The sequence below is a fragment of the Austrofundulus limnaeus genome, unplaced genomic scaffold (assembly GCF_001266775.1).
Source record: "Austrofundulus limnaeus strain Quisiro unplaced genomic scaffold, Austrofundulus_limnaeus-1.0 Scaffold52, whole genome shotgun sequence".
Classification (NCBI taxonomy): domain Eukaryota; kingdom Metazoa; phylum Chordata; class Actinopteri; order Cyprinodontiformes; family Rivulidae; genus Austrofundulus; species Austrofundulus limnaeus.
Window position 1 is genome coordinate 1,737,902 of NW_013952454.1, and position 15,719 is coordinate 1,753,620.

The 15,719-nt window shown below is 39.6% G+C and overlaps 1 protein-coding gene across 1 annotated transcript in view; it reads left to right on the plus strand.

Annotated features, from left to right (window-relative positions):
• Window positions 1–5,346, plus strand: part of skap2 (src kinase associated phosphoprotein 2) — a gene marked incomplete at its 5' end in the record, with an annotated part of 19,533 nt that extends 14,187 nt beyond the window's left edge. Inside the window, 1 exon segment of the mRNA XM_014008759.1 lies at window positions 4,155–5,346. Within this exon segment, the coding sequence (XP_013864213.1) occupies window positions 4,155–4,247 (93 nt within the window). The 3' untranslated portion in view covers window positions 4,248–5,346.
• Between the last annotated feature and the right edge of the window lie 10,373 nt (window positions 5,347–15,719).

Consider the following 15,719-nt stretch of genomic DNA (forward strand, 5'->3'; position numbering starts at 1 on the left):
GCAGACGTAAGTGTAGTGTTTCAGCTGCGAGAAGCCCCCCTTCCCCTCCACAGTCAGGGTTCTACTTATAAAACTAGTCTGAGTGGGTACACACCTCCCCAACCCTGCAAAAATCACTTTCCTAAAAGAAAATATATTTGAGAAATCTTAAAGGGATGAATCTGTTGAAGTGGGGTCCTGTGGAGAGGTTATGAGCAGTTAATATCTTACCTGCTRTAGGTAGCTGTTTGAACAACCTCAGTTTGTTTTTGTTCAAATCAGATTGACAAGTTAACTCTTCACCTCAGAATATTTTGAGGTCTGAGTTTTTTTCTGCAACGGCAGTAATCCACTTTGCTCCCGGCTCATTTCAGACTAGCCGTTAGCTCGTCAGTCTCGTCAAAGTTAAACTCGTTTTATTTTTATTTTTTTAAATTCTTTTTCAAACTTTAACTTACAGGTAAGATAATTGGTCACAATTTTTTCCAACAAAACTACATTTCAAATGATCCAAACTACTGGTGTCCCAATAGATACTATCATTTTTACTTGTACAAATTGCCTTATACTCTGAACTGATACCAGTGCTGGTATTGATACTCTAATGAATGTGTTACAGTGTACATTTCAAGTGAAAGGTTTGTCAGTTCCATGTTTAAGAAATGTACACAAATCGAAAGAAAATCTTTTTTTAAAAAACTTATTTTAAAATGTTTCAACAGCGTATATCATGCTGTATATTTGATTTGATCCAGTCTGAGGGGCTGTAGGCCTGTAAGAAAGGAGACACCATCTAAACAAAAAAAATGCATTTTTAATAATGTTTAAGTTGTAACTTAGTAAGTACTCCGTATTAGCGAATACTCAAACTAATGTACTTTTATTCAGTTTGAGAACCGAGAAACTGGTAACAGGACACGCCTAATCCAAACTATCACTTTTTAAGACTAAATTAACCTAATGCTTTGAAGCTTTTCATGGTACACACAATTAAATTMAATTAAAAACATGTTTTCAGTCAATTCGTGGTGATAGACGTGTGTGCGGTCTGTGTGTGTGGCGTCATCACTCATCCACAGCTCCACATATTTGTTCTTCAGTTCTTCTGTTGTGTCTGACGCTCACTTGAACATAACTTATTTGTCAGCCAGCTGACCACACAATGAGGTGTTGCTGTTTTCAAAGGCTGCTGGCAGGAAGTCTCAATCTGTGCACACACACACACACACATACAAGTTTGTATTTCTATCCTTACTAGGACCATTCATTGACTTCTATTCATTTTCAGTCATTTCTAGCCTAAACCTAACCCTCCCAGAACATAAACCTAACCTAAATTCAGTTCATGTCTTAGTCCTAACCCCCAACACAAAAATGGCTGGAAATGTTTTTTTTATTTAGAATACACAAAAAATACAAAAATGCAAAAAACAAACAAAAAGACAAGAACTACATCAAATGAAAAGGAGCAGAAAGAAGAAAAATCTTAGARCATCTGCCCTCACTTAAAAGAAATAAATATCTCAAAGCACAACCAGCCTGTGAATATTCATTAATTAACATAATTCACTTTTAACAACAGAGCTGAAAAAAAACAAAATCAAAACAAATACTCAAATTTATACTCAATCTACATTTTGTTCATATTTTGACAATCTAGCAAATATAKGAATTGAATTGGCCGTTTTGAAGACACTCTCAAAATTGTTCCACAGTTAGATTCCCTGGAAGGACTTGCATTTCTCTTTAAAAATTAGTTCTGATTTTTGGTTTGAGGAAYGTTTCAAATCCTTTCAAATGACATAAATTATCTCTTATAAAGACAGCAATTGCGTGTTACAGGGCAATGTATTCTTATGAGCCCTTTACAACAGAATTCTGTAATTTACCAATTCATCAAACTTTAAAAGACCCAATTGACTAAACGAGATATTTGAATAGTGGTAGAAGTATTTCCTTGCTACAATTCTCACAGCGCGTTTTTGCATAACAAAAATGGGTTTTATAGATTTTTTACACGCTTTTCCCCAAATCTCGGTACAATAAATCAAGTAGAGCAGAACTGCAAAACAAAGTGAGGACCGGGAAAATGTCCTCACTTTGCTGGTTAGAAACATGGGTCGGTCCTCACTCTATAGCAGAAACATGTCCACACAAACACACACAAAAGCTCACTTTTCATGTCGTATAATTATTCAATGGTTTGAAATTAAATACAGTTTTTGTCGTGTAATAAAACAATAAAAGTGTTATTTCAGTATTTGCTAAATTGACTTCGTACATATTTTAGTTTTTGACAATCCTAGCTTTTTAAACTCTTGGTAATGGTCTGAATTGAGTTGTGATGTGAGCGAGCTGATCCATCACCACATGCCTGTCAGCGTTGGCCTGTACTACAGTTGTAATCTTCCTCTCCGCAGCTCTGCCGCATGACTTCTAACATATATTACTTTGATTTAAGCAGAACTGGGGCACAGATGTTGGCTGCTGCTTGTCTCGGAGTTCTGGCTTGAGTCGTTGCACAGCTCAGCCCTTCCTTCAGTCACGTCAGAATCTGAGCTCCGGGGCTTTTGATTCATGCTCCGGGAAGACTTTGATGTCAGGTTCTGCTCCGGTTCCAGAGACAGAACCAGAACCAGAGGGGTTTGTTCCCTCCTTGTCTCGGATCTGTCCTCGCAGCGATCCCCCTCTCATCTCAGCATGACGACCGGGCCGTTTTGGAGCTGTACCTTGTCGAGCTGTGACAGATTTACGTGCAGTGTGYGCACGCTGGGGTTCTCTGTGGAGCGGAGGGAAGCGAACAGGTCCAAGTCTGACAGCAGGTAGAGAGCAGGAGGAGGACAGGAAGTGTGAAGCTGTCAGTGGGACATGATATGATCAAACTGAACAAAGCAGGCAAAGAAAAGGGATGTAAAAAATATTACAATAGAAATGGAAATTCCAGAAGAGAGGACTTTACAAAGACAAAAAAAAAGGACACATAACAGCCAAATGGCAACAAAGAGATGCAGAATGATGAGAAACAGATGCAAAACGACCAAAATGTGACACAAAACAGCCTAAAATGACCAAAAAGGAGGAAATCTGCGACCATAATGAGAACACAACTGGCTATAAATGACCCGAATGAGACAAAAAAAAAGTGGAGATTAAACCAAAAAATGCTCAAATGAGTAATAAAACAAACTTTGAAATAGATCATTAAACAATCATAAAAGGGTTATTTTACCATAAAGATGGAATTGTAATAAAAGTGTGTAATGATTAAAAAAAAAAACGTGTTACCAAACCGAAGAGTTGAAAAGATTAGATGGAAAATTACCACAAAGAAACAAACTGACAAAGAAAATGTCTTCAGAAACAAACAGAACTCAGTGATGGATATTATGAGAATAAACACTAAAGAAACCAAAGTGGTTCTAAAGCACTGGTTCTGAAAGTTGGGTCCCACTGTGGGTCCTGAAACATCAAGGTGGGGTCTTGAACAGATTTTCAGAATTAAATCCATTTAAAAATGACCAATAATTTTTTTGCCTTAGTTATCAAAGTGTGAAGTTACAGAATTTAAAAATGGATGAAATTAGCATCATGAATGTTGTGGTTTATTTGACCTGATACCAATGTTTACCACCCAAAAATAGCTGCTGGTATTTTGTGGGTTAAAAAATTAATTTTAAACTTGTATTATTCACTTTTAAAGCTCTTAATRGTCTCACCCAACAACTGATCTAGTAGCTTTTTTTTGACATAAGAGAATTTTATGATCAAATAATACCTGTTTGTCCTACAATCTAAACACAAGCGTTGGGGTGACCAGGTCTTTTCAGTCGCTGCTCACAGACTCTGGAAGCTGAAACAGCTTAAAACCTGTTTTGATTCAGGCTGGCTTTTAGTACCAATAGTGGATTTCTGGCATTTCTGTATTGTTTGTAACTTTTGTATTGTGAATGATTGTTTGAAAGGGTTATACAAAAAAAATGTTGATTGAGAACCATTGGTCTAAACAGCCAAATGAATATGACCACAAAATGACACAAAACTCTCAAGATGGATGTTGTGTCGTCACGTTTTCCTGTTTTTGTTACTGTTAACATGAGAATAAAGAACATGTTAACAGATTTTTGTGATCTTCCTGCTGCAGTGGTTAATTATTATTTGTGTTTTTTTAATTTTAGGAGTACAACAGCTTTGGTTGGTGGGTTGGAGAGAAGAACGGAGCTGTAGGTATCGTTCCTAAAGACTACCTGCTGGAGATGTATGTTCTGTAAATACATTATATGTCCTCTGGATTAGACCTAATCCTCTTTGAGGTCAAAACAGTCTGTTCATCTGATACATTTAAGTAGACTTTTTCTCACTTTGTTGCAATTATTAATATTTATTTTCTACTAAAGCTGTATTTTTTTCCCTCTTTGTGCTGCTTTCTGCAAAACTGATGTTTTAAATACYGCAAAATAAATAAAAAGGAGCTAATTTAAGTGTCGGAAAAGGGTCAAATCTTTTTTTTACCACAAGGTGGCAGTATAGGCAGTATTGGATAAAGTCCCGTTTAATATTTGTTGTGAGCAACAAAATTCCTATAAACCTTTTGCATCTGGAGCTTTGAATTTAATCCTGAAAATGTTAATAATCTGKAACATCTCTGCACTCAGATGTTTAATATCAGCAGAAAACCTAAACAAAAGGGGGGTAAAAGTTAAACTGTCTTTTATTATTATTACAAAATAAAATACAAAACATTAAAAACCAATTCTCTTTTTGATGATATGTTTTTGCACAACTTTTAAATGAAATGTCTTAAAATCTGAGTTTACTCATCTGGTCAGCATTTTTGTCTCCGAGCTTCAAAGTGACGTTAATAATATATATTTTTTTCTTTTCTAAATGTCACCTGAGAGGGTTTTGCTTCTGGGCAGAGGAGCTTCGGCGCAGCAGATGGGAGGGCCGGGCTGCGTGCCTGAGTGGAACGGCCGAGGTTGCACTAATCAGACAGCCGCCCCGTGCCCATGGCAGGGCTGCTTATCGCCCTCCGAGGGGCCGTTTGACAGCAGGCGAGGCGGTGCTGGCCGAGCACGTCCCTCTGAGTCGACATGCTGGAACAACTGAAATACCACAACTTTCATTCCTCTGGGTGACGACGTAGTCTTATCAAGAWTTWTTTTTTTYAAGSCTGGGAAAGAAAATGGAAGSGAAAAGGCTTTCATCAAATAGCAGCTCACTATCTATGTTTTTTTTCTTTGTCTTGCTTCTTTGTTCTTGTTGAGTGATGAGCCGTAGTCCTCTGTCCTCTGGGTGACATTCAAACCCAACATAAATCCAGTTTTTTTTCTACTATAGTGCTGCAATAAAGCTCCTCTACTAATTGGAGATGTAATGAATTACTATAATTACTTATTGAATACACTATATGGAAGAGCTGCTTTGTTTTAAAGTGAGGGAAGGAAATAAGCATAAAATAATCAGCTATAAAGACAAAATCAAAGACAAATTTCTCTTCGTTTTCACCTTAAAGCAATAACTTTTGAATTTTAAGACCATAAAGCAAACATTTCTTTAAAAATAATGTGATGTTTGGCCCCTAAAAGCCCTCCTTTTTTTTTTTTTTTACTATCCGCTGGCAGTGGGTCAGGTTGTCGATGGCGAGTGAGGCTAAACGCTGCCTCTCATTTTTAAGTGCCAATAAAGGATATCCCTAATGGATGTCTGCTTCGCCACCATCTCCTGGAAGAGTTCCTCAGAATATACAGGTGCTTTTTATTGCAATTTAACACCRAGATAGAACGCTTCAAAGATAAAATGCCACCGTGTCGTTTGTTCTCCCAAGCACTAAATTACACTAATGATGCCAGAATATCACCAATTAATACGTTTCACCATAAAGGCGCCCTTTTAGCTGTCAAATGGTCGAGCTGTTMATAAATAAGCTTGAATTTATTGAAGATGAAACCAAAATCAAATGTGCRTTTATTTCTGCTGAACTTCACGTTCATTTTTGCTTCTTTATACATCTTTCTCTGTGCTGACTTTTCCATCAATGTTTTCTCTCATCACTTTTTGGGCTTGGAATAGAGGGCTCAAAGGTTTGATCTTTTCCACTTTGGGGCTGTAATCCTGATCAAGCCATCAGCTGTTTCTTCTGCTCTTTAACCGGATTATAAGCTGTAGGTCAGAGCGCTGCTTTGTGGAGAGTTTCTGTCAGACATACCTCAGCCTTATTTAYGGTTTCCCCCTGGGCATTTTGTAGGAAATGTATCACTCTCTCTCTCTCTCKTTCTCTCTCTCTCCGCCCCTTCTCTTCAGACAGGCCCTATGTCAGCATTCCATTAAAGCCCTCCAACCTAAACCTTAAAATCTGAAATCAGGCACTTTTTAGAAGAAAAAAAAATGTCATAATTGAGGTCATTTACCACCAACATAACTCAACTGCAGACGTAGTAAAGTTTCCACAGACAGTGTTTGACATYATTAAAAGATGTGTATTTAATTTACACGTTTTTTTTCTTTGCGTGTTTTTGTATGTATATCTTTATGTATAAGCTGGTGAGCAGAGTTTGACTCTTATCACTGAGGGCCAGAAGCAGCTGTTCAGCCATTTCTATCGGGCCTTCAGCATCTTCAGCTAAAAACCATCCCTGCATCTATTATCTCCCGTGTCAAACTCAAGGTCCGCAGGCCAAATGTGGCCCGTCTTGGCATTTTATGGGGCGGAATTTTTATCTGCGAGAGCTTCGACGATGTATTAATGTCTTTAAAATAATGCTGCTTTACAGTCAGCATTGACCATAAACTACATCTCCCATAATGCATTGATTAGTTCAGCTGCAAAATGACAGCATCCCACCTYTAGATAGGTGCACAGGGTTCAAAAGTAAAGGGGGAAATTTGCTGTGCAAAATCTTCATTTCAATGCATTTTTGTCAGCTRCTCTTGCTGCAGCCCAGTTGTACTGGGAAGTGGGAGTTTCTCCACTTTWAAGTCATAAATTTAAAMTAGAACACTCCTCCAGTGGGAATTCCCTGTTGGAAAGTGGGAGAATTCAAGGTGGCAGCTCACCACAACTCAACAAGTAAAACCTCTTGSCTTTACTTTTAATAGTATTTCTGTATTTATTYCACATTTAGTCAGTACTTTTYGGTGTTTAAGAKGACRTGTTAAAAYRCTGTTTCTATGCAGGAAATACCACGWAGAGCTCAGTTATTTTTTGTTAGCAGCGCTCAGTCATAGAAACGAGACATGACATTTCCTGTTTAGTCATAGTTAAACAGGAAACATCGAAGTTAACTGGACATTTGATGGACATTTGAGGGTTRTAATAATACAAAGTATGCATATGTATTGCAAAACACAGAAGAARTTATAAACAAGGAAACAATTGAATCAGTATCCACATGGGTCAATTTTTATAATCTCTTCACCTTCTACCATTTTTTCCTCTTTCTGAGATGAAGGCAATGAAAAGAATTAAGTGGTCCTAAGATTTTAAATATAAAAAAGTCTGTTTCTAGCCCATTAAACCAGAACACAACCTCAAACTTCATCGTCTCCCACCTGACTTTTCTCACTAATGAAGCTGTGAAGAGGCTCGTCGTCTCTCTCCTTCAACCCACTGTAGAAATCACCACTCTGGTCCAGGGCAGGATGCTGGCAGTCGAGGCTGTCAGTGAGCGCAGAGCTATGTGCTGACATGTCAGTCAAGATAAATCAGGCTTATCAGAGTGACAGGTGTTTGTCCGCCTGCTATAAACATCTCCCACACCTCACCCCTCCACCTCCCCGCCGATTATTTATAAGTCCGCAGGCTCTGTAATCTGCCCCTGTTTACTCTCTTGTTGTGGCTCTAATATCAGGTCAGTGATCCCGCCGCAGCTGATTTACAATGCTAGTTAGCAAGGTGAGTAATGACCCTGGACGGTTTGGGAGCATAGCTCGTAATCAGTGCAGGTCAGAGATGCGTTTGAGGCTGTAACTGTAATTACAGCCCTCGCCGCCAAGATATGCTGCAACTGCCTGCCTGCCAATCCCCTGCAAACTGATCACCCATGTCTCCCCCGTTTGTATCCCACCCCCATGCTCCTCTGAATCAATGCTTCCAGTGGGTCCAAAGTCAGGTCAAAGTCTCAATGTCAGCTCTTTATATAGTTCTGTAAGACAACCCAACAAGGCAGAGGAAGCAAAGGTGTGAAGGTTGAGAGTTACAGGAGCTYGCTGCGCTCACGAAGGGGAGACTCTTTGGGATGTATCCAAAAGACAAGTTACCTGCCAAGCTAACTGGAGCTCAATTAGCTTCAATGCTACACAAGGAGCTTCTGGTCAGWATAAAGAGACAAATTTAGCAGCCTTATCACCTGAGGAATTGTTAGTCAGGCAGGAGGTTAAATAGCTTTTGGACAGGATGAACAGAATCTTCTACAACATGGAGTTTTTTGTTAATGAGCATTAAGTAGGAGAGCGAGACTCTCCCAGTTATTCTCACCACATGGTGCAGGATCGTCCTGTCAGAAGGATGCTTTAAATAGTGCCATGGTAAAAGGTTATGAGCAGGGCTATTCAACTGGCGGCCCACGAGTGACCAAAGTTCGGCCCGCCAACTGGTTCATTCATCTCTTAAGCCCAAATCCCCGGTTTTCTACTAGTTAAAAATAGACATTTTTTGGTATCTAGAAACATCTGGATCTTGGCTACAAGCTAGTAAAAACCATTTCAATGCACACTCAAGTCAGGTAAAATTACAAGTAGTTGAAGATAAAACTACAAAAGTGAAAATATAATTGGTTTAAAATTTTGGCAAGTCAGATGTCAATAATATTTGTGTCAAATAGGAAGCATAATGTGTTCTTTTTTTGATGGTTTATCACTACATTTATAGGGTTCTGTATGTTGTATTCATGATTAAATGCAGCAAAATAAACWATTTCAAAAGTAACAGATCTTTGTAAAACTTGGTTTATTTACATAATAACTTTAACTGCTGAATGTTCGACCCCCTCAGCTGTTGACCTGTGGCCCCCGGAGCACTTTAGTTGAATAGCCCTGGGTTATGAGGATGGCGGGGGAGTGCCTCAGCTTCCTGAGAAAGTGTACTCTCTGCTGRGCTTTCTTGATCATGTGTGAGGTGTTGAGAGTCAGATCCATACTTGTGTCTCTGCTTCCAGTGGAGGAGTTTAACTGGGTAATATGGAGCAGGAAATAGATCAATGGATTGGGGCCTCGGCCTTCGTGATGAGGGCGTTGATTTGGCCAGTCGAGGGGAAGAAAGAGCTGAGTCAAAAGGCAAAGCTCTTGATTTACAGGTCTGTCTACATTCCAACCCTTTACGGTCATGAGGTGTGGATCATGACCAAAAGGAGATCCAAGATCCAAGAAGCCGATATTAGCTTCCTTAGGGTGGCTGGGCTCAGCCTTACAGATAGGGTGAGGATCACCATGATCTATTTGTTTTTGATGCACAAAATACAATCATAATATAACTACAGTGTCAGAATATATCTTCAACTGTGCAATATTGTATGTTTACAGTATAAGTTTGTGYAGTGGAAGTCTTTTCAATTTTTAATTTTTTATTATTTTTTTGAGTCTTATCAGAACTTCTTTTGTCTCTTTGTATTTATTGTAATCTGCATACAAGTGGGAATTTGCACCAAAGTTTTTCACTCCCCTGTACGCCTGCGCTTATGTGATGTGACAAACCTGATTGATTGATTGATCAATCGATCAGGGGGAGCTTGAAGTAGAGCTGCTGCTCCTCCCCATCGAAAAGAGTCAGTTGAGGTGTTTCCAGCATCTGAGTTGGCCTCCATTTAGAGGTGTTCTGGTCAAGGCCCACTGGTAGGAGGCCCTGGCGAAGACCCAGGATTTGCTGCAAAGATTATGTATCGTCTCTAGCCAGGGAACTCCTCGGGTTCCCCAGGATGAGAAGGAAAGTGTCGCGGTTTCTTTCCTAGACCTGCTGCTTCTGAGACCTGACTACAGATAAGTGGTAGAAGATGGATATGGAGAAGTAGCCTGGTTGAGGGACTTTAGGTGTTTAAATTCTTTGTGTAGATGTGTTTTATTACACAATCTGTTTAAAGGGATCCATGATAATGTAACATTACTTTATTTGATAAACATTTATTTTAACGGTAAAATAAAGACTGTAAAAGTACTGTAGGCTGTTTGGTTTTGTAAATTTTTAAAAATTTATTTTAACACGGACGAAGCTATTTTATTTACACGCAAAGCATTCTGGGTAAATGATGACATGGATAGGTCCTCAGTGTCCATCCATCCATCCATCCATCCATTTTCTTCCGCCAATCCGGGGTCGGGTCGCGGGGGCAGCAGCTTCAGAAGGGAGGCCCAGACCTCCCTCTCCCCAGCCACTTCTTCCAGCTCCTCCGGGGGAACTCCAAGGYGTTCCCAGGCCAGCCGAGAGACATAGTCCCTCCAGCGTGTCCTGGGTCTTCCTCGGGGCCTCCTCCCGGTGGGACGTGCCCGGAACACCTCACCAGGGAGGCGTCCAGGAGGCATCCTTACCAGATGCCCGAGCCACCTCAACTGGCTCCTCTCGACGTGGAGGAGCAGCGGCTCTACTCTGAGTCCCTCCCGGATGACCGAGCTTCTCACCCTATCTCTAAGGGAGAGCCCAGCCACCCTGTGGAGGAAACCCATTTCGGCCGCTTGTATCCGGGACCTCGTTCTTTCGGTCATGACCCAAAGCTCATGACCATAGATGAGGGTAGGAACGTAGATCGACCGGTAAATCGAGAGCTTCGTTTTCTGACTCAGCTCTCTCTTCACCACGACGGACCGGTACAGCGCCCGCTTTACAGCAGACGCTGCGCCAATCCGCCTGTCGATCTCCCGCTCCGTTCTTCCCCCATTCGTGAACAAGATCCCCAGATACTTAAACTCCTCCACTTGAGACAGGGTGACCCCCCTGACCCGGAGAAGGCACTCTGCCCTTTTCCGGCTCAAGACCATGGCCTCGGATTTGGAGGCACTGAGCYTCATCCCGGCCGCTTCTGAAAATTCTAATTTTCTAACTGAAAATATGGGTGGAGGACAACAGAGCTGCTTCATGGAAGAACCTCAGCTTAGCCTGTTAGCTTTAGCGTTAGCCTCGATGCTATATTGTCTTATATGTATTAGCTCGGCGCTAGCGCGACAAACAAGCTAAACTGAGGTCCTCCATCCATATTTTCATTTACAGGCTGGGTCATTTCTACCTTCTCCTCTCTGTCAACGCTCTCTGGTTTCATTTAAAAGAGTCGATCATCAGATATTGTCCAACATTAACCTTCAGGGTGGATATAGCTCGCTAGCAGCCTCGCACCGGTGATCTATCCACGTCATCATTTACCCAGAATGCTTTGCATGTCAAAGTGGCTCTGTCCATGTAATATTTTTAAACTTTTAGTTTAAAAATTATAAAATCTAAACAGCCTACAGTATTTTTACAGTCTTTATTTTACAGTTAAAATATACGTTTTTCAAATAAAGTTTAATGTTACAATTAATCAGGGATCCCTTTAAGAACATCAGTGTTACATGTATATACATAATGATAATTTTGCCTCTGGCTCCAACTGATAATGTGTTTCCAGCAAAGTTTCAGTCAGAGCCGCAGACGTTTGACAGGTTCTACATCATTTTATGTGCATATCAATGAATTTGGCATGGCTCTATCAGTGTTTGGCGAGCACATATTGTGCAAATCCAGGATGCTCATTAGATGCATGCTACATGAATAGCAACTGGAGTAATTTGACTCATTTATGGCTACATGTAGACACTGAGATGATGGACGGCTTTTGAAAAACAAGCTGAGCCGATCACCAGATCTACAGCGGAGCAGGAAGAATTTAGACTCATCATAAAAATTTCCCCTCAGCTCTTATTTCATCCTGACGTTTTTATGTTTTTTTTATTTTCTACCTCATTGCAGCCGTGAGCTGCCTGCTGATTTACACACACTGGCAGTGAGGCWCAGAAGGCCCCCCAGGAGATGATGCCCCCCAACACCTCCATTTCCCCACGCTGTTGTCATCTCTGTGCCATCACTTGTATAGAGTCTCCGTTCTGGGTCTGACCAAAGAGCTGTCCTTCAGCTCATCCCTCCTCCTCCACAACAAGACATGAGTCTGGAGGTACTTGATCCTGTGACACACAAATTCATGTAAAGATGAGCAAATATATAGATCAYATCTGTATTTGTGTCGACCTTTATACTGTATTTACACTGAGTAATAAAGCAGCCGAAGACACAGGCTGTAAGGTGTCTGTAGTCCCTTAGATTTTATTATAAAACATTTGTTACAACAGTTAGAAATGTAAAACATAAGCCTGAGCTTGTTTGCATATTTAGTGTAAAATAGTAACCCTTTGTATGAGCATATGGCCCTTTCTTCTCATTTATTCCTTTTCACTTTTCTAAACAATATCATTTTTTGGGAAATATCCAACAGCAATCTCATTTTCTCATGGAGGTATATTTATATAAAAGCTGGAGTGAGATTGGTCACGTGAATGTGATCTACTTTAGCAGCAGCGCTATCCAGACTCGTCATGTGTCTGGATTTAGCATTACTGTACATGTTGACAAAATAGCTAACAGTAAGGGCTGATTATGTAAAAACTGTTAATGATAATATTAAAGAAAATCAGTGGTGGGCACTGTTCTGTTAATCCACTAATAGTGGAACTATCAAAAAGAAAAAATGAGAAGGTCCTCTGGATGGGTTCTTCTTTAGTGAAATGTTTCGTCTTTCCTCCAAGAGACTTCTTCAGTCTGATGAGTTTCAGGTGAACTCAGCCATAAAAGCACTGCCTCCACATGGACAAACAGGTTAGTCACATGCAAAAGAGGGCCATCGACTAACAATAGGCTTGATTGGCTCTGTTGTTCACAGAGGGTCATGTGCCCCATCACCTGACCCATGTCGTGTCATGTGTATGTAGTGAATGCAAGCGGGGCTCGACGTCCCCTTGTTTTTGTTTTTTTCCCTCTTTGTGTTGGTATCATCGGGGCCCTGATTCACACCTTTTGCTCACAGGGGGCTGAGTCATACTTGCAATAACAACATTGTAGGAGGAGGACAACTGGACACGAAGGCCTCCACCTCTGTTAAATGGTGGATGGTTTTTCTTCACGAAGATGGCTTCCTTTAATCCTCTCTCAAACCAACGTTCCTCTCTATCAATGATGAGAACATCTTCATCCCTGAAAGAGTGACTGTTGGCCTGTAGATGAGTGTAAACTGCAGAGTCCTGACCTGGTGATGGGGCACATGACCTTCTATGAACAACAGAGCTAATCAAGCTTATTGTTAGGCGATGGCCCTCTTTTGCATGTGATTAAATAGAGCTAATAAAGCCTATTGTTAGGCGATGGCCCTCTTTTGCATGTGACTAACCAGTTTGTCCATGTGGAGGTTGTGCTTATAAGACTGAGTTCACCTGAAACTCATCAGACTGATGAAATCTCTTGGAGGAGAGATGAAACGTTTCACTAAAGAAGAACCCATCCAGAGAACCTACTTTTTTTTTTTTTCTACCTGGATTACTGAGATGCATCAGGACGATAGCGGAACTAGTTTCTCATTATGCAGATGAGCCTTTTTTGCAAACTTTGGAAATTGTTATTGGACCAATTAGCTTCTATTAAAAAAGGTTTCACTAATTTTATTATGCCATTTATCCCAAACTAAAACACAATAACACCTCTTACAAGCAGTGCTGAACATGAATAATATATAATAATATAATAAAAAAGTAATGTTTAACAATATTTAAGTAGCAAATACAATAATTGACGACGTAAAAAAATAGAGAAAATATTTGCTATTTGTTTGTCTAACTTCAAACGGTATTTATAAAAATACAAACTCAGTCAAAGAAGAATTTTTATCTTGGAAGGGTTAAACTGGAAGTATCACAAGTTAGACTGGCCTATAACTCTGGTTTCGATTGGTCGATTTGTCACAAATGATCCCGCACCTTCAAATTAAACTAATAAACTAAGAACAGGTGTGCGTCAGTTCCACCAACCATTGTCTTAGAGGTTAGCATTAGTTTTTATTTAGTAGATTTTTTTTTAGCTATGTAGCAGATTATTTGGTAGCGAACCTAACTTTTTAGTCAGCTGTGCCCCACCACTGATTTAAATATTATTAATATTTTAGAGWGTATATCTAATGTATATAAAAAAATGTCAGAAAGCTGTGCAGATTTCATCTTATTTACCTCTATGTGGCTGTGATCTGACCAGAACTGAAACYAATGCACCAGTTTAAAATAAAGCCGACAGTAATTATTGATTTGGCAAGCAGATATTAGTGTCTGTAGCCTAAATTTGCTATAGAGTGTAACACTCTGCTGAATCATGCAATTTAGCACATATTATTAAATATTACCATGTTTGCCTCAGATTTATTACAGTGTAAAATAATGTAAATTTGACTGTAGGGTTTCTGTTTGACAAACCTGACCTAGTGAGAACATTGTTAGCTGCATTATCACTGGGTATGCATGAACATATTTAAGATATTAGGTAAATAATAGTTGAAGTCATCGTTTTTCAAACAGCTTAAAAGTCCAGGTCACTGACTGACATCAGGTCTGGTTTAGATCACTGTTACATAAATATTTTCCTTTTTTAAATCATTCAATTAAATCACTATAATTAGCAATTATATGAATTTGCTGCACAAAGATTCCAGCTGATGTGTGGCACAGATCCAGTTGGATTAATCAAATACTGTAGATGTCAGCTGTCAGCCCTGTGTGGTCGCCGTTTTGCTCCTCAATGATGTCACAAATGCTAACAGTGGAGGGGATAGGTGTGGCTCACTCTAGGGTTAGTTAACTCTACGAACTCCGATATTTTCTCATCATCTCGTCACCTACAGTATCTGTCCAGCTAGGACTGTCTGATGTGGGCTCCTCTTGGTTCCTGCAAAGTTGCAATCAAAGAGATTTAACATTTGAAATTGTGCTGAGCGGCTACTGCTGCTAATGGATTCTGTATAATGTGGCACTTAAAATGCATGAGCAGCATCTGATTTATCTGTAATTTGCCTCTGCTGGAGCATATCTCCCTCAATACCTTCATTTGTTTTGGGTTTTTTACTTTAGCTAACTGGAGAACTTGAGATGTTTTATTGTTTGACAAACTCCATCCAACACAAACAAAAACTGACTTAAGGACATTAAAATATGATGCCATGGAGCTAATTAGAGAAATTGGGTGGACTCCTCTGCTTTAATCTAATTAAACAAAGACAGAGCTTTTGTGGATACCATCATGTTGGCCTAAATTACACTTTTCTGGTTCAGTTAAAACTCCAAACTTGAAACCAAACAATTTCACTGAATGACAGTTTTTTCTTCTTCTTCTTTTTGTTTTGACTTTTCTGGAGCCCACACAGCTTTGTGTTGTGTTATTGGCAACAGAGCAGTTGTGACAGGTTCAGAAAGTTACCAGCCTGAGTCAGTCCCTTAAAAAGGACTGGCTAATCCAGAGTAGATTAGATGTTTACATTTCAATCCACAGCAAACACACTGTTCTGATGACCAGTGCTGAGCTTTCTGCAGGTTTGTAATAAATCTGCTGTTTAATCGTATTTTACTTATTCTTAATTTTTTTGAGATACATTTCATAAATATTTTTATGTTTTGTATTATAAAAAATATTAAATGTTAAATTACACTTTGTTCTATTCATGTACCTTGTTAGAAAAAACTAACATAAAATCTTGAAT